At 39.0% G+C, this 27,068-nt stretch overlaps 1 protein-coding gene across 1 annotated transcript in view; it reads left to right on the top strand.

The window, feature by feature from the left end:
• Positions 1-27,068, top strand: part of LOC140242874 (heparin sulfate O-sulfotransferase-like) — a 38,663-nt gene that overhangs the window by 10,335 nt on the left and 1,260 nt on the right. Inside the window, exons 2-7 of the mRNA XM_072322620.1 lie at positions 6,286-6,467; positions 14,235-14,360; positions 16,648-16,742; positions 17,402-17,549; positions 24,549-24,649; positions 25,502-25,668. Coding sequence (XP_072178721.1) covers positions 6,286-6,467; positions 14,235-14,360; positions 16,648-16,742; positions 17,402-17,549; positions 24,549-24,649; positions 25,502-25,668 — 819 coding nt within the window. The remainder of the gene's footprint in view (positions 1-6,285; positions 6,468-14,234; positions 14,361-16,647; positions 16,743-17,401; positions 17,550-24,548; positions 24,650-25,501; positions 25,669-27,068) is intronic.

Below are 27,068 nucleotides of genomic sequence, written 5' to 3'. Positions count from 1 at the left end.
ACTATCTGTTGGTAGATTCGACAGTAATGTAAAGATTCTATTTGAGTCGATGCTATCGAATTGAAAAAGAATGAATGCACTGCGGGTGATACCATTTGAAAGCATCGTCTTGAAAAGATCTGGATATTGGTTCACCAACATAAACAAAAAACCTGTTTAATTTATCACCATCAAGTTCACCAGGTATGATAGACATATGCTTATTGTCACCTCGAATTCTATTCAATTCCTTCCATAATACTTTACTATTTTTACAATACTTTCGAGTGACATTATCAAAATACAATTTCTTACTCAATCTAATTTCTTCAGATAACTTATTTCTGACTTGCCGATATTCTGACAAAACTTCTGGAGATTTGACAGAAACAGACTTTTTTTTTTCAAAAAATCTTTTCTATAAATCAACTTGATAATGTCTGGTGTCATCCATGGATTATGTCTACGTTTCAATCTACATTGTTTAATCGGAGCATGCTTATTACATATGTCCATGAATGCAGATTTCCATCTGTTCCATTTCGTTTCCATGGTATCGTCCATATCATTTTCTGAATGAAATATATTACACTTTTCTAAATCATCAATAAAACGAGTAGAATCGAACTTACTATAATCACGAAAATGTATCAAATTATGTCCACACTCTTTCTTATGGAATACCACACATGTATAAATCAAATAATGGTCACTTAAGGAGATCTTTGCCACTCCACTAACATTATGATATTCAGGGATAGAAGTCAACATATGATCAAGGCATTTACAACTGGTTTCAGTAACCCTAGTTGGTTCACACACAAGTTGGGTCATCATAAACAAATTCTCACTATCATTAATTTTATTACTGGTATCACTTATTACATCATTTCTTTTATCATCATAATTCGTATCCCCTAGAATTATACAGTTAAACTCGCCTAAGTCGACATCGCATATGTCGAATAATCGCGCAAGTCGATAATTTTAAAAAGTCCCGATTTTTCCCCATTGACTTACGTGTATTAATTCATTCATAAGTCGAATTTTTTAAGTCGAATACTCGCTTAAGTCGATGAAATTCCAAGAACACTTTCACGGAAAAACCATTGAATTCACTGTGCCTAAGTCGAATAAGATTTTATTGTGTAATAAATCACTGTCAAAATCACGAGACGCCAGTTTTTGTTTACATACAGTATATACCAAAAGAAACTGCGTAAATAAACATTAACGTTTCTTTAACGCAAGCGGTTTCACCTGAATCGTTAGTAACGCAAACTATCGATCGGGAAAATTAACGTTTGTAGCAACGATGAGTAACGATCCCTAGCGCAAATTAACGATCCCTAGCGCAAATTAACGATGTTTCGTTAACATTAACGATAGGTAACGCAAGAACTCACGCGAGATTTTGGTCTTGTAACGAGACCTGGTGAAAGGACGACGTAGCCCCTGCCGAGTGTAGCGATCTATGCCTTATATTTAGCGGAGTCTTTTCGCGAATCGAATCACGATTTCGCGAATGGTTAATTTGCGACCGGGGTCACCAAAAACGCACGCCAGGCCACCAAAAAAGCCGAATGTTTGCCTTCAGTTTTGGAAATGAAGCGGTAACAATCGGTTCCATAAGATGCTGAATAAATGTCAGATGTTTGCTCTTTTAATTTTGGAAATGAATAACGGTAATATTCGATTCCGTATAATACTAAAATAAATGTCAGATGTTTGCTTATACTTTTGGAATGTCAGAGATTTGATTTTGCGTTCGGAAATGAATAAGGACAAAAACAAGTATCCGGAAGATGCTGAAATAAATGTCGAATGTTTGCTTTGACGTTCGGATTTGAAAAATAATGATATTCAACTCCATACGATGATAAAATAAATGCCGGATGTTTACTTTTACGTTCGAAAGTAAATAACAATTACATTCAGCTCCGGAAGATGCTAAAGTAAATGTCGAATTATCCCTTTGACGTTCGGAAATGAATAACAATGATAATCAACTTCGTACGATGATGAAATAAATGTCGGATATTTACTTTGACGTTCGAAAGTAAATAACATTAACATTCAGCTCCGGAAGATGCTAAAGTAAATGTCGAATTATCCCTTTGACGTTCGGAAATGAAGGACAATAATAATCAACTTCGTACGACGATGAGATAAATGTCGGGTGTTTGCTTTTACTTTCGAAAGTAAATAGCAATAACATTCGGCTCCAGAAGATGCTAAAATAAATGTCAGATGATTGTTTTTACGTTCGGAAGTGAATAGCAGTAATATTCTTCTCCATACGATGCTAAATAACTGTCGGATGTTTGCTTTTAAATTTCGAAATGAATAACAGTAACATTTAGCTGCGTTTGATGGTAAAGTTAATGTTTGATATTTGCTTTAACGTTCGGAAAGGAATAACAATAGTATTCAACTCCGTCCGATGATAAAATGAATGTCTCATGTTTGATTTTATGTTCGAAAGTAAATAGCAATAACATTCAGCTCCGGAAGATGCTAAAATAAAAGTTGAATGTTTGCTTTGGCGTTCGGAAATGAATAACTATGGTATTCAACTCAGTACGATGATGAAATAATTGCCGAAAGTTCGCTTTTACGTTCGAAAGTAAATAGCATGTAACATTCGACTCCTGAAGATGCCAAAATAAATGTCAGATGATTCATTACACTTTCGGAAGTGGACAGCAGTAACATTTGGCTCCTTAGGATCATAAAATAAATGTCGGGTGTTTGCTTTTCAATTTGGAGATCGAATAACGGTAATATTCTGCTCCGTACGATGCTAAATAAGTAACAGATTGTTTCTTTTACATTTGGAAATGATTAACGGTATCAATCGGCTCATTTAGATGATGAAATAAAAAGCGGATGTTTGCTTTCACATTCGGAAATGAATAAGGATGATATTCAGCTCCGTAAGATCCTAGAATGAATGTCGGTTGCTTGTTTTTACATTTGAAAATGATTAACGGCAACATTCGGCTCCGGAAGGTGTTAAAATACTTGTAAATGGTGGATGATTGCTTTTACAATCAGAAATAACGGTAACTTTCGGACCGAACGTAGGACCGATTTAGTTTTGCTTGTTTGTTGGTTGTTTTTTTTTTTTTTTTTTATTCGGGCCACCAAAAAATAAAAATCAATCATTTTGGGGCCACCAAAATAAAAGTTAGTGTGGAGCCCTTGCCTGCATTAAAGGCATAATTTACCATTTGCAGATGAAAGCATTAGTGCTGTATAATAGTTCTAAAGTGTGAGTTAGGGATAGAAACAACCACTGTGAAAATTTGAATCCGTATAATCGATGTTAAGTGTTGTTAAATACACAAAATGTGAACAATAGTTATAATAAACAATTTTCCAGACTAAACCGTATACAGTTACGGTTTATTGAGAAAAACCCTGATATCTCCTTATATTTTAGGTTTTATTGCAAATATTTCATATGGTAGGATGTTTTATGATACAACAGACCTACACATATGCATCAAATATGAAATCTTGAAAATTTTTGAAATCACTACTCCCAAAGGTAAACTGGACCTTTAATGTGGATAAAGTGTCTTGCTGAAGGGCAAATATCGGGCACACCGCTCCAGCTCTCGGCTCCAGAGTATAGACAACATACATGTATATATGTACGTGTGGTGTAACTTTAAGTCGATTTTTTTCGACTTACGTACAAGTCGAAACTCGTCTAAGTCGATGTGTTTTGCTCAGTCCCGAGAAGATCGACTTATGCGAGTTTAACTGTAAGTTCTTTTTCTTCCGTCATAATCCTTTCTAATGTATCAAATATAATATCCATATACACACTATCAGCATGTGGGGGTCTATAAAGACAACCAACAATCAACTTGTTAAAGGTAGGGGATCCCTTTTACAAACCTCCTAAAATGCAGCAAAACATTAAATATGAACCTCAGGGGACTTGTTTAGGCCACTGCTGAGAAATTTGGAAGTCAACAGTTATCTACAATTTGAATAATGCACAAAACTCAACTATTCAGTAGTTCTGTGTGTCAGCCACACTTAGCCTTTTTGTTGCAGTCTTCTGTATTTTTTATCTATAAACACAAATCTAAAAGTATAAGAGCTGATGTAATAACATATAGAGTGTGTGGCAAGAATGTATATCATAGAAATGTTTGTAAGTTTTGATGAACTTTCTTCACAAAATATACATGATGGACACACGTGCAGTGCATGGGTCTGCAAAGGTAGCCTAGTAATGTACTGGAATTTACGGTGAGCCCGGAAAAAAAAAATCAATTCAAAATCTAACGGTCAATAAAAATGTACTAAATGTTACCTTCCACTTTCAATACTTTATGGGAGTTTCTAAAATGATACTCTCTTCAACATACCACTGTATTTATACAACTCTTCATTTGAGGCATGCAAATGGGATTCCCTACCTTTAACCTTTCCGTGGTAACTCAATCCAAACAGCCTCAAGAACATCATTACAGAGCTCATCACGTTTCGTAAAAGTTAGCGAAGTATGAATATACAATACATACACCTCCTCCGCGCCGATCATTTCGTCTATCTTGTCTTATTACCGTACAATCGGGGATTTGAATTAGATTATCTTGTATTGTGTCATGCAGCCATGTTTCAGATATACATAAGATATCAAGCTTAATTTTTGATAATATAAATCGGACTTCATCCAGTTTGTCAAACAAACTTCGTACATTTATGTGACCAAGTTTTAACCCCTTACATTTTGATAAATTGGCACAACATTTACTATACTCATCAGTGAAATCGTCATTACTATCTTTGAGATAAATTGTTTTCCGTTCTAATACCTGAGTGGGGGTGCGTCCAGAGTCAGCGCAATCTTCATTGGCTCTCTCTTCTTGGCCAAGGACCTAGAATTGGCAGAACTTTTCCTTATGGCCGTAGTTTGCACATTTCCTACATTGCAGCTGATAGGTGTGTCTGCATGACAAGGCACGATGATTTGGTTCACCGCACTTTTCACACCGTATGGGCTCCCAAATTTTGGCACTCATCGCGAACCGTGGGTGGGGCTTGCAATACGGAAGCATAGCTTGGCATGTATCGCAGATGTCGATGTGGTGCATTGAAGACCATGTGTGGTGGAATTGGTTGTGTCGCCATTCTCGTTGGTTGGTTGAGAGGTCGGCCGAATTGGTGTTAATCACTGGCACCTCTTTGTAGAGCAAGTGGGTGTGTCTGATGACTGGGACGATTCGGTGGTAGGTATTGATGAGATGAAGCTGGTTGTTGCTGGTTGAGATAGTAGTTGTTGTTGTTGTGTAATTGTGGATGATGTCCGCATATAGGATGAGGATGCTGAGGCCGAGTTCTAGGTGGCGGGTGCTGCAGTGAAGATGATGATGTTTGGCGCGTGTTCGATCTGCCTTGGGATGAATGGGGGAGATGAGATGTTGTAGTAGATGCATCGCTACGTGTGGTGTCAAGTAGAGCTTCCACGGCATGTTGGACTTTCTTCAAGTCCACTGAAAGCTGGTCAACCCGCTGATTGATGCACTTGCAGCGCATACAAATCCGTTCATCGGCATCGCACTGTAGATCACGAAGCTGGCATTGATTCCGCGGAGCGCCATAAATGAAGAAATGCAAAATTAATCCTTTTCGATAATAATACACAAACTCATATTATTTGAGAAAAAAAAATGATACCTTAACATTAAACAGGAATATCAATAAATACCCGAATTCTACCCCAAGTGAGATATGTATGCTCTTACGAACGCTTGAAGAGAGGTGGCGTTTCGGACTTCAGCGGGGAGCTGATTCCAAATACATGATGCATAGTGTGAAAACGATTTTTTTCCTGCTTGAGTTTTAACTTGTGGAATGGAGACCATTATAACTTGTGTTTCGCGTACGATATGAATGTATGTTACCAAGGGGCGTGATGAGTTCTTGCACATATTCGGGCATGTTGCCATGAAGTGTCTTAAAGACTGCTTTACAAGTGTTCAAACGCCACCTCTCTTCAAGCGTCATCCAACGTAAACTTCCAAGCACCTGGTTGGTTGGCACTGTGTGATCCACTCTCCTTACCACTCTACTATGCTATTCGGCATTTTCGAATAGTGCCCTCTTATGTGATCCGGTGTTAGGAAATCCTATCGTTCGATTCAAGCTGTTCGCGTGCCCTCGAAAACGCGCACCGTGTACCCGAATACTAGTAGTATACTTCTATGTGAACGCAGCCTAATAGTGCTTTCAATCCCTACAGGGATAATTAGTATACTTTTTCCCATTTTCAAAACTCTCAAGGTATTGTGAACAGCAGCAAACGACTCGTCTCACAACATTCGTCCTGCCAATGCACGGCCCGCGAGGCAAACTCAACACCGAGGTACATCAGTCAGAATTCTGCATGGAACGATTCTTCCGGCACTGAGGCTATTTTGCAGAGGTCATGCGACTCCCGTTACGGTGTACCAGTTCTACAGGACGTAGGTTAATTCCTTTTCTTGCATTAATGCCATTTCAGATTAGTCATAGACTGGAATTGATTACAATTTTGAGCCTATATAGAAGATTACGATCATCGCTTCTGCTTGAAATGGCATATAAAGAGTTTTGGGAGGAATGAATCTCAAATATTTTGAAAATCTACACCTCTTAATGTATGACTGGCAGTAACAAATTGACAAATTAAAAGCAAAACAATTATGGAACTCAGAGACACCGCAGTAATGGCGCTGCCCATGCCAAAAATACACATAGCGCGTCACAGAATCGCATATGAACATGAAAAGAGGTCAGAAATGAACGGCTATAAACACGGGTATACAGGCGTTATTGAGCATGCCGTTGCATATGGGTATCGTACTACACAATGTTGTTTGTTGTTTGTTTTTATTTCCGTCTTCATATAAAAATACACACGTTACAAGTTGCATATACATTGCATATACGTACAGAAGAAACGGGGGATTGCCTGTTCAGTCATATTTTCAAAATATGTCTGTTCTTCCACAGGGTTCCGAATTTACAATACAATACGATACATGAATAATACACTGTATATACAAAACATAAAAAATAATGAAAATCATATATCGAACTGGTACAGTGAGAGTCAACAATAATCAGAGATAGGTAGAGAAAAGCAGAGCAAGGAAAAGAAAAGAAGAGGAGGAGAACAAACTTACAAAAGAAAAGGCAAGACTCATACACCCCCCTCCCCCCCCCCCCCCACAACAACCAAAAATGGCTGTTACATTTGGTACTCCATTGAGTCCTTTTTTTACCATAATGCTTTATCTAGATAATCAGATAATGACATTTTAAAAGATCTTAAAGTTGATGCGTTACGAATTTCCTTGAGCAATATTGATATTCCCCTGTATTAAAAAAAACAACAACAACAGTCATTGTACAGTTATTAGAATTTGGCTTTGGAAGATTCAAATTCTGATTTGAACGCAGTGAATAATTAAGAAATCTTCTAGAAACATTATCAGACTTGTAATTAGGGAGAAAATTCTGCAATATCTTATAAATCATCATACTCATATTGTTTTTATATCGGTATTCAAGAGATTCCCAGCCCAAAATATCATGAATATGTTGAGTAGAAACAAAAGAATATGGCTTTACTCTCATAATCAAACGGCCCGCTCTATTCTGTAGCTTTTGAAGGGCTGACAGAGAACCTTGTGGAGCGGAATACCAGATAACGTTTCCGTAATAAAATGTGGAAGAATGGATTTATATATGAAATTCAAATTTGATTCATTTACAACATGTTCCAAGAACACCAATCAGTCTACTGATTTTCTGGAACATTTTATCTACATGAATATTCCATTTCAACTCAGCGTCGATATGAATTCCAAGATATTTTATCGTTTCAACATTTCGAATCTGGGTATTTTTTTTTATTTTTACATCTAGTGTATTATGAGAGCATAAATCTCGTACCAAAAAGCATATTGATGGTCTTTGAATAATTGACCAACAGTTTGTTCTGTGACATCCACTGATCCAAAACTTTTGTTTAAAATGAACTCCAAAACTTTAACATCTTTGTTGGAGTAGTAAATGACTGTATCATTCACATAAAGATGAACACGACATGACTGGAAAATATGAGGCAGGTCATTAATGAAAACACACAACAGTAGAGGGCCACGAAGAGAGCTCTAGGGCACGCCAAGAGTGAGTACATTTCATCAGACAATGCGTTGTTGACCTTAGTCACTATCCTCCTGCCCGTCAGATAACTCTTAAACCACTGAAGTGTACCTCCATTTATGCCAGTTCTCGACAACTTGTCTAAAATTACATTGTGGTCGACAGTGTCAAACGCTTTCCTTTGGTCGACGAATATCGCCCCAGTATATTCACCTTCATCCATGGCCAAAAGCCATTCATCAGCTACCTTTACAAGGGCAGTTACAGTGGAATGATTTGCCCTGAATCCAGACTAAACCGGTGTTAAGACATTGTTCGCATTGAGATGGTGTGATAATTGCAACGAAACTATGCGCTCGAGTAATTTCGAGATACAAGGCAGTAGGGAAATTGGCCTGTAATTATCAGGGTTCGACTTATCTCCTTTTTTATATATCGGAATTACCTCGGCTATTTTCCATTACTCTGTGACAACTCCTTCAATGATAGATTCATTTATCAAATACGTTATAGACTTTCAAAATCTCAACCGATATACCATCAATTCCAGTCGATTTTTTTTTTTCAGTTTGTTGATTTGATGAGACGATGTACTGTTATTTGGCAGAAAAGATTTTAGAACATTCCAGGATTCATTTCTTCCAGAACATTCAGACAATTTATTGATGTAATACTGTTTTTTCGTTTTCCTTATAACATTAGTAACTTTATTTCTCAGCCGTCGATATTCCTTCCACAACTGTTCATTATTTTGTGTAATCGCTTTCTTCTTAACCTTGTCTCTTTCTCTCATCAATTCAAAAATCGATTCATTCAAACAAGGAGAGTATTTCTTACGCATACGCTTTGTCTTTATAGGCATGCGCTTGTTAGGTGACTAGTAAGACCTTTTCTTCCCATTTCTTAACAGCGTCTTCCAAATTAAGGCAAGTTTCAATTTCATTCCAGTCTTGTTCCTTGAGATCTTTACGAAATATATTCCAGTCAATATTTTTTTGACTTTCTGAAGGTTACATAATTGTGGTCATGGGTGGTTAAGCTGTTTGTTTTCCAGTTCATGAAATGGTCGCCCATGCTTGCCTCGAGAACACCTGAGGTTTTTATACAGTCAGTGTTATATGTCAGCATATGATCAATAAGAGTGGCTGTCTCTTCAGCAACTCTGGTGCATTTCGTACTATTTAATTGATAAATCCGTAGATATTATTTATCTGAATACATTTGCTTATATGTGGAGAAAAAGGTTTTCTATAAATATCAACATTTGTATCACCCATGATAAGTGAATGACAGTTGAAATTTCCCATGAATGTTAGCATATCTTCGTACGTACCTAAGACTGCACGTCCAGAATTAGGCGGCCTGTACCAATTCAAAAAAAGAATGGGTTGAGAATTTCTCAATTCGATCGATATTAAGATAGCTTCCAACTCAAATAAAGACCGGTGTTCGAAGACTTTGTAACAAATACTATTCCGAATATAAATGGCTACACCTCCACCATTTCGGTTTCGATCTTTTCTTATAATCGAGTAACCAGGGATTTCTATTTCACTGTTTTGAATCCCTTTATCCAACCTGGTTTCATTGAGAGCGCAAACATAAACATCATTCTGCAGGATGATAGATTTCAACTCATCAAATTTTCTCATTACACTAACAACATTCAGTTGTATACATTTCAAACCTTTTCCACGCAATGACTTGAATTTAAATTCACATCCATATAAACCGTTTCCACCTATTAGGCTTACTCTTTGAGGTTTGCGTTTTGTATTACTACTTGAATCATTTATGCATTTCTCATCATAGAAAGGCAATTGCTTCATCAAGCATTTTGGACACTTCCAGTCGAAAAACTGTTGTGATAAATCGTTGTAGACATTTAAAGGGATGCTTGCACATGAAATATGCACCCATCTTTCACAATGTGTGCATAAAAGACCCTTTTGATTATTTTGGACACATTTAGAGCACAAAGTACATGGATATTTCTTGCCATTAGCTACAAATTAAAAGAAAAGGTAAAAAAGCACACTCAGCAAGTATGTTGTACAATACTGAACAGGGGTTACCAAAAAGTCATAAACAGTGAAATATGACTAAAAATGCAACAATATTTAGCTGCATCGAATTTAAGACTGTGGTATAATGATGCACTCATTTAGCTAAGAAACTAGCAGTAGTCATTTCAAGTTTAGGTCATTTTCGCACGTGATAGCACGTTTGATCGTCTTGTTTCCTGAGGCTGGCATTAATGCTATGATCCTGCCATCAAACGGCCTTGCTGCGAGAACCTTGGAGCATTGTTTTGTTTCTTGCAGAAGTTCCGCGTTTGCTTTTGTTAAATCTTTCTCGATTGCGATTCTAGATCCCTTCAGCTGGTGGCGTTGACCAATTCTGGCCAATTATTATGGGGCGTGGCTTCTGTTCTTTTCCTTTTGAGCTCCATGTGACGTGATTGTGTCCGGCGTTAGCCTCGGTCTGCTTTCTTCCAATCCGGTGTGAGCACTCTCAAGCTTCTGCATGGAGTGGGACATCAAGCCGGTTATTCACAAGTCTGCAGATGAGTTCATCGGTGTCCTCGTTGGCAAATTCCTCAACGCCAAAAACTCTTAAGCAGTTTCTCCTCGAGTATTGTTCTTGTGCGTTCATTGTCCTCTGTAGGGCTGTAAAGGCATGGTGTTGAGTGTCGACGTCCTTTTTCAGGTGGTAAATTTCTTCGACTTGTGGGCTATTGTGGTTTCTAGTTCCATTATTTTCGCCTCACTTCTTTCATTGCGATAGATCATGTCAATTAGCTCTGCTAGCTCCTTTTGAATGCCTTCACATGCAGCTTTTCGAATTGCATCGAGGAATTTATTGCTTTTGATGAAGGCGTTGAGGGCATTTTCGATGTTAGCGGCCATGTTGTTTCGTTTGCAGTATTGACAGTTTTAGAATGATGCAACCTTCTGAAAATTTGATGAATGAAGCACTCATACACATATATCTAGGTTGCGGTAAGCATTGTTATTCTCACGATCGCTAATGCTGTTGATTTAAGGTTGGAAGAAGGCAGATATCATGACATTCTACGATTCACAGTTGGCTGTCATGTTGAGCATATAGATGGTTCATAGATGATTATCAACATTAAATCATATCGATTGATGATTGTATTCACACTTTCAAACTGATGCACTGGCTGAGGAGGAGTCGAACTATATTCATATCATGGTGAGAGAATCATACATTGTATTCCTTTCGATATCTCAGTTTTGTACTGGTCACTGTCCGTTTAATGTTTCGCGGTATACGTGGTAGAGAGTCCGAGCCGTCACGTTTGGCAATGTCACAAGTCAATTGATCCCGAAGGTGTGTATGGGGCTGAGGGACTCCAATAGACAGCATTTAGTGAGCATTTGCTTGTGACGAAGACCTGATAAAAATGCACTCCAGCTCTATAATCCAGCTCATAACGCCAAACGATGTTTCAATGTCAGCGCGATATTAGTGCATCGTCATATCCCAATAATGACTGAATCGGAGGTGGAATATAGGGCCGAAATCAAAGGTGAATATTAGGCCCAAAATCGCGAGAACTGCTCAGTGTTTTTTTTTTTTTTTTTTTTTTTTTTTATTCGTCCATGTCCTTTCTGTGTACTTTAATTGTTTATTATGAAACTAAACACTACTGAACACGATTTTGATTAGGTTTTGATTAAATTAACTAAAATTATTCACACACACACACACACACACACACAAATAAAATTGTTGGTATGGGTATGAAACTACAAGTTTAACCGGTCTAGGTGGTAAATTAAGGTCCCGTATAGCTGAGTGATGCCATGATAACTTGTTCCCTTCTATTCGAGTCACAGTTAATCCTTACAAACCCGTCATCTTCATACATTATTTGTAATGTATGAATAATGCTGAGAGTTCCAAACGGTGGCTCACGTACGAAAGCAACGGTATAATCACTGACTGGACAGGTCTATGTGTAATACCTCATTTAGAAAGCTGAAAAGCCCGCGAAGGTGTAATGACGCCATAAAAGCGACTCGTCGGTATTGCTCCAATATTATGCCTCTTACCCCCCCCCCCCCCCCTTGACTATTGACTATTGACCAATGAACATCAGGGGCTGATCCAGGAATTCCGTAAAGGGTTTGGGCGCAAACAGTTAAATTTCTGGTGCTACTTACGGGTTTCATCTCGTTTTGTTTCTTATATTTCTTTTGTTTTAAAAAAAAAATTAATAAAGAGTGGGCGCGCGCCCGAGGCGCCCCCTCTGGATCCGCCACTGGAATGTTGACCTGTGTAGATATAACGACAGGTGAATGGAACGGAGAAAATGAGCCGTCTCCTCTGTAGGTACCTGATGGAAGCAACAGAAATTGTTGGAGAGGGAAAAAAAAACTTTTCACGATTTTAAACAAAATATTGACCCGACATCTCTCATGAGCTCGCGGGTGTAGCCTGAAAGGCATTGCGGGTAAAAATCCCGGAATTAAATTTCAGAAATTTGAATAACATGATATTTGCTGCTCCATTTTGCGCCAAATGTTTTTTACCCGAGCCACCAGATAACAAATCAGCAAAGGAAGGAGAGAGAAAGGAGGAAGAGAGGCAAAAATAATGAGGAAAGGGAATAGATAGAAAGGTTTAGGGGAATGGAACGGTAAAAATTTAGATGTATCTTACCTGTAAAGTCCTATAAATAGCAAAGATACAGACGAAATAAATCAAATAACATTCAGTTTAAATCATGATTTGGCAATCCGAGTTCATGAATGCTTCGTGTGTAGGCCCTACTTTCAGTATTGGTCATGAGTAAACTTCAATCATTTTCTAGGCAGTTACTTACCTAGATATCTGAACGTATAACACGCAAAATATTTCATGATTAACACTTAATGGACTGGTGCGAGAGACTAAGCAAAGATACAAAGTCTGAACACCTTTACTGATCGAACCTACAGTCCCCAATAGAAGACAAGAGCCAGACAGAGGCTCGCCTCAAGCCTTGTTCTGACTCTAGAAGCTCTAGAAGCTTGACCGCGCAGGGAAGATGTGACCTCGTCCGCCGGTATTTAATATTCATTGTCTATGAGTATTATAGTCCTGACGTATATTGCTTATGGCATGATTGAATCCTGCAGTGTAATAGGCCCTATCGTTTGCAATTCGACGCTCAAATTCCACCAAATGAATATTCCGACTTCTTCCTACCACTCGTTGGTGTATTGTGGACGCGATTGTATTGTGTTCCACTGTCCCGACCACCTCGCTCATCAGCTCCCTCCTGCTATACAATTCATATCTCGAAACAACAGCTTACACACACTTACAGAAGGTGAATGAAAGATTGAACGTGATTACCATTTCACTTTAGACAACTGTATCAGTTTCTCAAGAATTTGCTACTTAAAAACACACACACACACACACACACACATACACACACTTTTTAACCCATGATGTGAGTAAAAAAAGAATTAAAAGTAAAGAGCTATATGTGCCTATCATGAGCAATTCAGTATTTATTTGCCACGAATGTATGTATTTGTTTTGTGACATTCCAACCTCATACAAATTGTTAATGTCCTACGTTACAATAAATTTGTATTATTTGGATATGGAAATAAATGAAATGAAATGAAATGAAATGTTATGTGCTCAGTGTAATTGCAAGGTGCAAATTTATAGGCAAATTTAGGTTCATCATCTGCAATAAAAATCAAACAAATAGTAAATGTTTCATCAAAACCTGACGTAACACAAGCGAAGCCACAATTTCTTTTTTTTTTTTTTAATTTCCCGTGTTGTTATAACGCAGTGATACGAGAAAATTGTAGAACAGTACATATGATTAAAATCGGGCTATTTTCTGAATTCTTATCGTGTTTGGTGATAATAATGCTCGTTTATTTGTTTAGGTTTTTGTTTTGCTTTGTTTTGTTTTGCTTTGCTTTTTGCTGTTTTTATTTTTACTAATATAACATTATTATGTTCCAGAAAAGTTAGAATCAATCCTTGGAAACGTTCAGATATTAACGATCTTGTTGATACGTCCTTCTTACACCAAACAGGATATTACTGTTGTGTACAACAGAGTGCCGAAGTGTGGCAGTCGGACCTTGCTCCAAGTCGTGGAATGGCTTGCCAAGAAAAATGGAATCCATGGCCCGGTTTCCCTGGCACTAACAACAAACGAGGTATCCCCTCTCTGTATAGCAGGTTACCTTCGTTTCACATTTTTAGAATGTGAAGCTTTTACGATTTTTGAAGGACGAGTTCACCCAAAATTATAAATATGTGCTGCAGCGATGATTGCGCAGGAAATTTGATAATTCATAACTTTTAAACGGATTGTCTGATTTTCCTCAAACTTTCTCTGATGTGTTGTACTAAAATCGCTGTATTTACCCCCAGAATTTAGATGAATGCAGTGTGAATATTAATGAATTGATATTAAGACAATTATCATTTAGACAATGGAGAGCAAGCTAGAGAGGGGGTAGAAATAAAGAGAAATGAATAATGAATGATATCAATTTTTTGCTAAAAGTTTCTGGCGGTTCAGTGACAAGTTACAAAAATGTCACTCCAGTACGGTATAGATCATCTTAAGACAACGGCCAATCATTTTTAACTTAGAATTTACACGCAAATTTAGTTGGGAACACCGCTTGATAGTCAGTCACCACATAGAATGCAAGCTGTAAAAAGGAACAAAAGCGCGAGAAAAGCTTTCATTGTACCACGGGATTAGACGATTAATTTTATCGATTAGTGCGTTTGAGCGGAATATGCGAAGTTGGCATGCCGCCGACTGAGTGGGACGTGCGAACATGGCACATAAAGAGTTAAAATCAAAGACTGCTTCATAGTAATTTAAATAGACATAGTGTTTCTCTATAAAACTGTTTTGTACCACTGAGGCAGAATGTACACGATATGAATTATTTCGAAGGTCACTTCTGTTTAAAGGATGTGAAACGTCATGGTAACATCCTGGTGACCAACGAGGTTACCCTGGCAAAAAAAAAAAAATAGTTACAGAATAAAAACAAAAAATGACACTAGATATATTCATACTACTCTCTTCATTACATGGAATTATAATGATTTACATCTCCCCTGTATAATAAGTGTGTGATAAGTGGGTTCGCACCACACAATTCTAATTTGATAAAGTCGTCAACAATGAACACAATGCTGAACACTAGAAATTTTCCAAAGTGGTAATTTTGGGGAAATAAAAGTCCTTCTGTCCTAGAACATTTCGAATTAAATAAATTTTTGACTAAGAAAATGTTTAAAGAATCAAGTTGATTGGGTGTTTCGAATAGTTCTCGAACTATTTCTTCTTTAGCCAAAACTAAGGTGAAAACTTAATGATTGTAATGAAAGAATGAAGAAGATTTTCACCGTTTTTATGATACTAGTCAATGTACCCGTGGAGTGCCAGAAATCCTTTATGGGGATTCCCCCAGAAATGGTCAAGGTCACTGGGGCAACGGAGGTCAAATAACTGTTTTGCGCTACTCCTTGGTCCGATCTTGGCCAAACTTGCTGGAAGCATAAGTAGGCCTACACCTGGGAAATCCCCATTGAGGATATTTCTGGGGGAATCCCCATATAAGTAGGCCTACATAGCGCCCTCTGTCGGGTGTCTCATTATTGCAGCTGACGAAGATTAGAAGTTATTTGACCTTTGACCCCAGTGACCTTGACCTTTCCAAAAATGAACCCCTTAAGGGCAATTTCGCGGTCATTCTGCATCCACCCATTAAGTTTAATGGAGATAGGACCAAGGACCTGGGAGGAGTAGAGGAACAAACAGACAGACAAACGTTGCTCGAATTATAGTATGATGTTTTCATGGCAGAATAATGCTGGGTTAATCAAGCATCATTGGATACACACACAAACACATTATATGTATGTATATATATATATATAAGAAACAAAACTGGAACAAAGTTCATGCTGTATTCACCAACGGTTTATTTCTGCTCACAAATTTTCGAGCGTCTCGCTGCCCTTTCTCAAGTGATAGATACTCAACACTTGATCAACACTTGAGAAAGGGCGGGGAGACACACGAAAATTTGTGTGAAGAAATAAACCGTTGGTTATGACTAATATTATTATTATTGTAGAATTATCAAATTGTATACAACACGTGATATCACAAAAAGGAATGAAAGTACACATTTACTCAAAAAGCTGCAGATTGGAAGATGGGAAAATAATGACAGAAGAAAGAGAGAGAAAGAGAGAGGTGAGGTATTAAAGGTAATGATTAAATAGCTTCAGAGATAATAGATCATGAACAGATTCTTGGAGTCAGATTTTTTGAAAAGCGATATAAACAACAAATGAGGAGAAGCAAAACAATGAATCAAAACAGCTCCTAGCGTCTATCGAGCTTCCCTCTGAGTAAATGCTAAATATCATACTGTTATCATAGTATAATGGCTTTTACCTTGACCACAGTCTCGACTCCCGCTCTTCACCCGAACTGTGGAAGGGGTCAAGTCGAAGACCAAAGCGTTTATAGAGGGCCATGTCCATTACCACGGATTTGACAAGTAAGTCACACTACATTGATTTATACTGCAGCAAGATCTCACTTCCATCGACGAAACAGTACATATCAATCTGTCAATCATCCAGACAAACCCATGCGAAACTCCGTAATAAATTTACATTTTTTTTTACCCAAAGGAGCACTTTATTGTCTAATGTTATCAAAAATATTTCTCTAAAGTTTTCACAATAACAGTATTTTGACAAGTTTACTTCAAGTTGGACATAGACTCTTTAAATCAGATTTGTTTTTTGTTTTTTTAATATCAGTAGAATCCATTAAGATCCTTCATCGTGTTTAACGCTGGAAGAATACCTCCGTGCAAAATCTTCTGACTGCCTCCCGAAACAGTAATCTATTTCTGAGCCTTTATTTCCAATTATCCCATCTTTGGTCTCGTAATTGTGATACTGTGCCTTAAACAAAGCCTAAATCACAGTCTCGAAAACATTCATCATTTTCCGCGGTTTGATTATTCCTGTTGATAATAAGACACCAAAGATAAAACAGAGGCGTGTGAAGAGTACCATCTCATACTTTGAACTTATAAATTTGTAATTGTATGGATTATAATTCAAGAGGCTCATTTTTAACTCTTGGGAAGGCATCACTTCAAGTTGTGCACATCATTTCTTGGTGTTCCTTTGCATCTGTTTCTAGGAAACAAGTCTACTTCATCAACATTATCCGTGACCCGTTGGATCTTCTGGTCTCCAGCTTCTACTTCACTCGCCATGGAGACGGGCTGTTGACGGACAAAGCGATGGCTGCGATGATAAAACGGGTAAAACCGGAAGTCATTAACGAGGTGAGAGGCCAATCCGAGGTCATACCTGGTTAACATACCTTGTGGTGGGCATTAAAGTTATACAGAACTTATTTGCCCCTCTGCTGCTCCATCATCTGGATACGGTGACTAACAAACTTTTGTTTTTTGTGCTGTGCGGTTTTAGTGAGAACATGGGCATAAACATTGTTGTTCGAGTTGTATTTGTCCTTTTTTTGACTTCCATGCTTTCTCCAAGTTGGATTTGAAAGAGTTGAGTGATGTACTGTTTACCAGTGTAGAATCCGGGAGATTTTTTGTTATTCCATTCCGTGATGATGTGCTGTGAGAAGGCATTCTGACCGCTTTTGAGTTTTGCATCTGTTTTTCGTCACCTTGTACTTGTGCCCTCTACTCCTGTTGTCAGTTCTCAAGTTGAAAAACTTGCTTAGTGTAATGTCTTCCAGCCCATTCATAATCTTGAACGTTTGGATAACATCTGTTCTGTGTCTGCGGTAACTTAATGAAGGTAATTTCAGTTCTGCTAGTCTCTCCGGATATGTGAGATTTCTGAGGTTAGGTATTGACTTGGTTGCTCGTCTTTGGACTTTATCTTCTATGTATCCCTTTTCAAACAAGGTGCCATATCTGGGAGCAATACTCAAGTGATGGGCGTACACTGTAAAAACATCGGTGTTAGATTTAACACCATGGTTGTTAAATCTAACACCGATCAAACTTCAATAGAGGACCACACCCACAGGTGTAGAAAATGTATTGTGACGGTGTTAAAAAAAAAGTGTTCGCCTGGCACTTCGTGGTGTTAATTTGACACTGTGGCTGGTGATATTTTTGACACTGCGCTAGAGTTAATTCAATAATGACACCGCATTGTGTTGATTTGATATTGGTGGTGTTAATTTCATTGGTATAACACCCGTCCAGCTTCAATAGGAGACCACACCCAACTGGTGTTACTGTGGTGTAAATGTATTTACAGATTTTTTTCAAAAATCAAGTACTTTATCGGAAAATTCTTTATCGTCTTGTTGAAGTTCAAAATTAACAAGAAGTGCAGTAACTAAGGAACTATTCAAAAAAAAAATTTTAAATTTTGAAATGACACCCGAAGGTGTTAATCTAACACCATGAATGAGCACCGGAAATTTAACACCAGCTCGATGTTTCATATTTAACACCGGACTTTTTGCAGTGTATACTAGACCTATAGATTAAGTAGAGTGGGATCCCACCTCCCTGGTTGAGTAAATGATCGTTCGTCTGGTAAAGAAAATGATCGTTCGTCTAGTGAAGAAAATGATCGTTTGATAATTCCCATCTTACGATTTGAACTTGCTGTGATGTTGTCTACATGAGTTGAGAATTTCAGCTGATTGTCGAACGTGACACCTATAGATTCTTCTCAGTGGTAGAAGATGAGATGAAGGGACCTTGAGATGTAAGACTGTAGTCAAAATATGGGTTATTCCTCCCATAATGAACCACATTGCATTTGTCTGTATTGAAAGGTAACTTCCATGTGTCTGCCCATTTGCTCAGGTTTTCAAGATCTCTTTGCAGGGTCGTGTGGTCACTGATGTTGTTCACCACAGAGTAGAGTTTGGTGTCGTCGGCAAAGAGTTTAACTGTCGTCGTTGGCACACCAATGATGTCAGGCAGATCGTAATGTAAATGAGAAATAACTCCGGTCCAAGAATGCTGCCCTGTGGTATGCCACTCGTTACATGGGTTGGTTTAGACGAAGTTCCATTAACTACTACTAGTTGTTGACGATTCTGCAAGTGTGATTTGATCCATTTGAGACGAATTATGAATCGAAGAACTGGAATTTAACTTACGTTTTTGGCAACGTTTCGCTGATTAATCACAATCAGCTTCATCTGGCATCCTTCCAGAAGAAGGCTGGTCGTTATATACGTGAAGCTGTGTAGGAACGTCACGCAAGGGTGCACTACCTGTGCGTGACAGACGACTTGGAATATCACGGACTGCCCGGTCCCACGTATGTGACAAGTTGAACCGTAAGCCCCCTTCTTGTTCAGTTTAGGTTCCTCCACTCGTTCCCAAATGGCCTCTTTAACACCGCGCTTGAACCAATTGGCTTCCCTGTCTAAAATGACCACATCTTTGTGTTAAATGAGTGGCCTTTCTCTTTTAGATGTGTGTATACCGCTGAGTCAGGGTTGAAATCCACACTGCTAGGCCTTCTGTGTTGACTCATACGGGCTTTGAGGGATTGTTGGGTTTCCCCGATGTAAAAGTCCTGACAGTCTTCCTGTTCGCACCTCACCCCGTATACCAGATTCCTCTGTTTTTCTTTTGAAATCTTGTCCTTCACATGTACCAGCTTTTTCCGTAGCGAGTTGTGGGGTTTAAAGGTGGTGGAGATTCCATGCTTTAATTCCAAAGACCCTTTTGATCTTTTCAGAAAGATCATATATGTATGGGATGGTGATGGTGATTTACCTTGTGCGACTGGAGCTAGTGCCACTTCTTTGGGCGGATTTATTGCCAGTTCGTTTGGGACTCTCGGCTTTGGAGAACGACCAATCCGGATATCCACATCTAGCTAGTGCCTGTTTTGTGTCACCCTTTTCTTTGGCTCTTTCGGTTGGATCTTGTACCACCAAGTCTGCTCTATGGAAGAGTGTTCTGATGACTGACAGTTTATGTACAAGCGGGTGATGGGAGTTGAAATGAAGGTACTGGTTGGTATGGGTGGGCTTGCGGTATACCGTTGTATATACTACACAGCTTCACGTATATAACGACCAGCCTTCTTCTGGAAGGATGCCAGATGAAGCTGATTGTGATTAATCAGCGAAACGTTGCCAAAAACGTAAGTTAAATTCCAGTTCTTCGATTCATAATTCGTCTCAAATCTACATCGACTGGATGAATAATAACTTTCATCAACATATTCGACACGAATATGGTCAGGATTGTGTGAAGTTGTGTAGGAACCATGAAAAGACGGCAAGGAAAATCGCGAATTTTCGGAACCACCTTCGTTTCAATCTAAGGTGCGCTCACAACGCCATCATTCCCAAAAGCGTACAGTTCAAGAGTAATGTTCGTGGGCACAATGCGGACAACATTTTGAGAATTGCGGAAAAGAAGTTATTAAATGAAAGAATCAGACACGTCAACTATAGACTGGATGTTCTGCAACATAAACAGGACGGATTACAGAAGGAAATTCAGGATAAATTTCCCCCAGAAGTGGCTAAGAAAATCGCCGATTACACTGCACATGCGCAGTTAGCACAACACACTCGCACGAAACAGCGCCATATTGAAAAGTTTTCTAGGCTACGTGAAACATATACATCGCGGGCAGATAACGACAATAATTGGAGGAGCCGTGATTCAACTGGATCCGGAGATCAGGAATCGAACAATTGGGTAAGAAATTCATCTTCGAGAGATTTATCCGAGCATGAAACATCCGTCTTGAGTAAAGGATTGAACTATGCTGTGACTCCTAAACAATTACCAGTGTCTGAGTTGATTACAGCCACGGAATCAGCAATCAGACAGGGACAGTTCAAGCCGGCAGAGGCCGATGAGATACGGCATGATGTCAGTAGCCTGATTAGCCGCGCCGAGCTACCCAAACAAAACATCACTAAACACGAACAAAAAGCACTTGAAGACTTAGCAAAAGATGAGAAAGTTGTTATAGTTCCTGCAGATAAAGGAAGATGCGTGGTTGTGCTGGACAAAAAGGATTATGTGGACAAATGCCATAAGCTCCTCGAGGATGATAAGACCTACAAGAAAATTTGATACAATCCCACCAATGGATACAGGAAAACAGTTCATGCTCTTGTCAATAAGTTACACAAGGAAGGCGGTATAAGTGACGAACAAAAGAGATTGCTCACTCCACCGACGGAGCCGGCGGTACCACCGTTTTATGGACTCCCTAAAGTGCATAAACCGGAACCGATCCCGGTGCGACCGATAGTAAGCAGCATTGACTCGGTCACCTATCGTCTGGCCAAACACTTGGCTAAGAATTTGGGACCTTTAGTAGGGATTTCACTCCATCACGTCAAGAACACACAAGATTTTGTAGACAAGATCTCTCAGATCACATTGGAAGATGACGAGACCATAGTTTCTTACGATGTGAGTGCGTTATTTACCTCTATTCCCCCTGCAGAAGCCATACAAGTTGTTAAGAAAAACTTGGAGAACGACAGCCATTTAAAAGACCGCACCAAGTTATCTGTTGACCAGATAGTGGAGTCAGTGAGTGTGTGTTTAAACACCACATACTTCTCATTCCAAGACCAGCACTACATTCAAAAACATGGCTGTGCTATGGGATCCCCCATCTCACCTATAGTCGCTAATCTGTATATGCAGGACTTTGAAACAATAGCCTTGAAATCATACACAGGATCTAAACCTCGGGTTTGGCTGAGGTATGTGGACGACACTTTCGTCATTGTGAAGAAACAGGAGACGCAGAAATTCTTTCAACACATAAACACTTGTGATCCGAACATTTCATTCACAACCGAAGAGTGTAAGGACCAGAAACTGGCCTTCCTGGATGTTGAAGTACACATTTCATCGGATGGTTCATTGGATACAACGGTATACCGCAAGCCCACCCATACCAACCAGTACCTTCATTTCAACTCCCATCACCCGCTTGTACATAAACTGTCAGTCATCAGAACACTCTTCCATAGAGCAGACTTGGTGGTACAAGATCCAACCGAAAGAGCCAAAGAAAAGGGTGACACAAAACAGGCACTAGCTAGATGTGGATATCCGGATTGGTCGTTCTCCAAAGCCGAGAGTCCCAAGCGAACTGGCAATAAATCCGCCCAAAGAAGTGGCACTAGCTCCAGTCACACAAGGGAAATCACCATCACCATCCCATACATATATGATCTTTCTGAAAAGATCAAAAGGGTCTTTGGAAAGCATGGAATCTCCACCACCTTTAAACCCCACAACTCGCTACGGAAAAAGCTGGTACATGTGAAGGACAAGATTTCAAAAGAAAAACAGAGGAATCTGGTATACGGGGTGAGGTGCGAACAGGAAGACTGTCAGGACTTTTACATCGGGGAAACCCAACAATCCCTCAAAGCCCGTATGAGTCAACACAGAAGGCCTAGCAGTGTGGATTTCAACCCTGACTCAGCGGTATACACACATCTAAAAGAGAAAGGCCACTCATTTAACACAAAAGACGTGGTCATTTTAGACAGGGAAGCCAATTGGTTCAAGCGCGGTGTTAAAGAGGCCATTTGGGAACGAGTGGAGGAACCTAAACTGAACAAGAAGGGGGCTTACGGTTCAACTTGTCACATACGTGGGACCGGGCAGTCCGTGATATTCCAAGTCGTCTGTCACGCACAGGTAGTGCACCCTTGCGTGACGTTCCTACACAGCTTCACGTATATAACGACCAGCCTTCTTCTGGAAGGATGCCAGATAAAGCTGATTGTGATTAATCAGCGAAACGTTGCCAAAAACGTAAGTTAAATTCCAGTTCTTCGATTCATAATTCGTCTCAAATCTACATCGACTGGATGAATAATAACTTTCATCAACATATGATTTGATCCAATTCCCTAATTTTCCTCTGATACCTTAGGCATAGATTTTAGATTGAAGCCTTTGGTGCGGGACGCTGTCGAAGGCTTTTTTGTAGTCTAGGTATATACAGTCAATGGAGTTGTTGCTGTCTAACGCTTGCGTCAATTCTTCTGATACATCCAGTAATTGAGTAGGACACGATCTTCCTTTACGAAATTCATGTTGATGGTAGCTGATGGATATCATGTGTCTGTTTACCTCGTCTTGGACGATCTTTTCCATGACTTTGCAAATAGTACTAGGGTGAGAGTCATCCAGGCCTGTCGAGTGTGATTTTGCGCTCAGCGGGTATAGTATAGCCTTTTGTCAAGGCCTTCTCGCTCTATGCAGTCCGACTTGAGAATACCTGAGCTCACATCGTTCGTCCCATTCGCTCACCACCGTTCAGCGAAAGGGCTTTGGCGAAAGGCTACGGGTAAAGAGGTAGGTAAAGGTTAGGCTGTTGACAGTCTCGTGACCTACATTCTCTGAGAATCCCAGATCGAGAGTTGAGACGAAATACAGTGCTCACGTAATTGTTTCTTCTGTTTTCAATTGTAGGTGCCTTCGTGTGTTAAAAAAGAAAAGGAGTAGACTCGAAAGAAGAAACTCACAAGCTCATTGCACTTGAAAGGAGATTCAGTAATATTAATAACATGGACAGGAAGGGTGAATGCAGATAAAGACATTCTTTTAGTTATTTTCATCAGTTTTCTGGCACGTGATAGGTTGCCCAAGATTTTTGTTTTCCTCATGCCTGATTCATTCCGTCAGTCTTCATGATTAATCTATCAAAATTTAATTTTAATACAAAGTTTGGCACGTAGAGCTGAACAAGACTCATTAATTTCAGGCACTTCCGGGGGTAATTAGGATTTATCATTTACACACAAGATGAGTCCATGCATAAGCTACAATTTCCCATGAAAAACTGAATTTGGCCAAAAATTGGACTTGGGTCGTTCTTATATTCATATACTCAATTAGATACCAGTACATCAATATAAATCAACATATTAGAATTCGTGATGAATTTGTGACGACCAGAGCCTTCTATTACAGAGTTTGGCCAACCCTGTTATGTTTTTTTTGTTGTTGTTTTTTTTTTTTTTTTTTTTTTTTTTTTTTTTTTGCTGTAATGGGCGAGCGAAGCGAGCCCAGCCGAGCGCGACACCTCGCGCAACCCCACTCAGCTGGGCTCTCTTCACCATACAACGAGAGGGCCTTGACAAAAGGCTATGGTGACGACGACACTCTCTCTCTCTCCCTCTCTCTCTCTCTTCCTTTTTCTGTCTCCCTTTCTCTCACACAAACACGCATACACATACACTCGCACATTCTCTCTCTCTTCTACATATTCTTCTTTTGTTATTTTTTTAATTTCGTCTTTCTTGTTTTTTTTTTATCTATTCGAAGACATTTGATGAGTGTGTCCGCCAGAATCGCCTCTCGTGCACAGGACCCAGGGCATTGAGTCGCATCATGGGGTTCTTTTGCGGCCATCATCCAGACTGTTGGTGAGAATCAAAGACATACTTACCCCACCATTCCTTTTCCAACTGAGCCATAAAAGGTCAATATTATTGTCCCTACCGCGTGTACACACAGTGAACTAGTTCGACCTATAACACGTTTATAAGGACGTTGAATTAACCCTTTAAAGGGATGGTACAGTATTGGTGGTGAGGAAAATTAGGCTTTTAACTTATTGCGAGATACATTGTACCAAGAAAAAAACTTATGTTATAGTACAGAGAATACCATTTTAAGAGGAATTCAAAGTTTATTTGATGAAAATCGCGTTTGGAATGACTGAAGCATCCAAAAACAAAGTAAAACAAAGCTGTCGTAATAAAGTGTGAGTCCCACACTTTATTAGAATCGCTCTTTTTTGGATATCTCAGCCATTTCAAAACCAATTTTCATCAAATAAACGTTGAATTCCTCGAAGAATTACAATACGTCATGCTCTTTCATATTTCATAAGAGGTTTCTCATTATCTCACCAAAAAATGTTAGAAACCTGAAATTAGGTCTTAACCAAAACTATACCATCCCTTTAAGAAATTTCTTTGGTCAGTTATCTCGATTATATATTATGGATGACAAAAGATGACAGAAAAGGATTATAACAGATATGATGCCTTGTTGTGCCGAAAGATCAGTGAAAGGATATTTTAACATTCACACTTTCCATCAGCTAATAAAGGTAATACTATTATTCTTTTGTTACCACAGTAGTAGCTAAAAAAATTATCAAGATTAGTTTGTAATATTCTGTGTGAAGAATATTGTTTTTGTCATGTAAAGCAATTTAACATGAGTGTCTTTTGTGCTTAATGACTACATGATTATACTTTATATCGTAGGAAACCAACGAAGTGGACGTTAGACGAAGCTAAAAGAAATCTCGACCAATACACTCTCGTCGGTCTGGTGGAGGAGTATAATCTGACGATGAGGGCGCTAGAGTTTCTCTTTCCGTTCATGTTCTCTGGCATGGTGAAGACGTACACGAAGCTGAACAACCAGACTGGTAGGCCAAACAGATGATCACCGGGGATATAGTGGGTCATAAATTTGAAGAGACTCAAACTCTCCTGCTTCGAGACCATTTGACGTAAACTTATCCCCTTTGTCACGGTCCGGTTGCGGGCCGACAGTAAATCAAAAGGGGTTAGAACTTATTTGTGGACGATCAACACAACAAACGGACTAAGACAAATACACACTTGTAACTTCAAATTAAAGCACGTTAATCAAAGCTTAATGAATTCTGAGTTACAGGGTAAATGGTTTATAAAGCTTGACGGAATTGACTTTTGTTTTACATGCTTTATCATTAAGTGAAATTTCATTTCATTTAATGAATAAATAGGCAAAATATGGCCAACATTATGATAACGTTCAAAATAAATCTTCAGATTGCTCAGCAAGACGGCGGCGTCGAACATCGACTATCAAAGGCACAAGTGCACCTGTGGAATTCTTTTGTACATCAATAGAATTCTGACAACGGTGTGAATAATTACAGCCAGTTGGAACTCCCTGTATAAAACCTCCTTGGTATCAGCGATACACCTATACCGGCATCTAATTTACATAATATCGCCATGGTAACACGCACCATGAAAGGATAGATTAGAAGGGGGTAGGTTCCAGGTGGTCGCCGCTTAAACATGCGGTGCACCTGTGCTGGTTGTCACCCGCGAAAAGAAAATAGAACCGATTTAAGCATCTTTTGCTGAGGAAAAATCAAACAAAGCTGAGGAGGTAAAATAAATGGCAATTTCCAACTTACTTGCGACACCCTTTGAATTTACCCCCTCCGACCTGAGTGTCTGCCGCACAACATAATTATTATGCTTAAAGACGAAATTCATCCGAAAATGAAATGAGCTCCCAAAAGAAAGAGAAAAAAGTCTACAGAACTTTCCAAAACGTAACAGAAATAACAAAAATCTGATAAGAAATAAGAAAAACACGACATTTTGAAGTTTTACTTTTTTTAAAAGCATTTCGTGGCCATGCAGTCCTTGCGAATATTCAAAATGAACGAATTGATTGTATGCCCTTACAATAAACTATTTATCATTTTATTGTCGAGCCCACCGGAGGTGAGGGGAGACTAAAGGATCGCCTTGCAGCGTCTGTCCGTCCGTCGTCCGTCGTCTGTCCGTAACGCTACAAAAACTTCAATAACTCTTTACTCTGGGCTCCAATTGCAATCAAACTTGGAGGGAAGAGGGGTCATACAAAGTTTCACATTTTACCATATACGAAGGTCACCTCAAGGTCAAAGCTCACAGGCAGGGGTCAATGAACTTTTAGAGCCCAATGTTAAGTTTTTATGTCGCGTTTCTATTATGGGTCATAACTTTTGATCCATAACTCCATTTGTGACTAAACTTGGATGGTAGATGTCCCTTGGGGAGT

The sequence above is a fragment of the Diadema setosum genome, chromosome 19, assembly GCF_964275005.1.
Source record: "Diadema setosum chromosome 19, eeDiaSeto1, whole genome shotgun sequence".
NCBI classification, from domain to species: Eukaryota; Metazoa; Echinodermata; class Echinoidea; order Diadematoida; family Diadematidae; genus Diadema; species Diadema setosum.
This window is presented reverse-complemented; position numbering and strand designations above follow the sequence as displayed.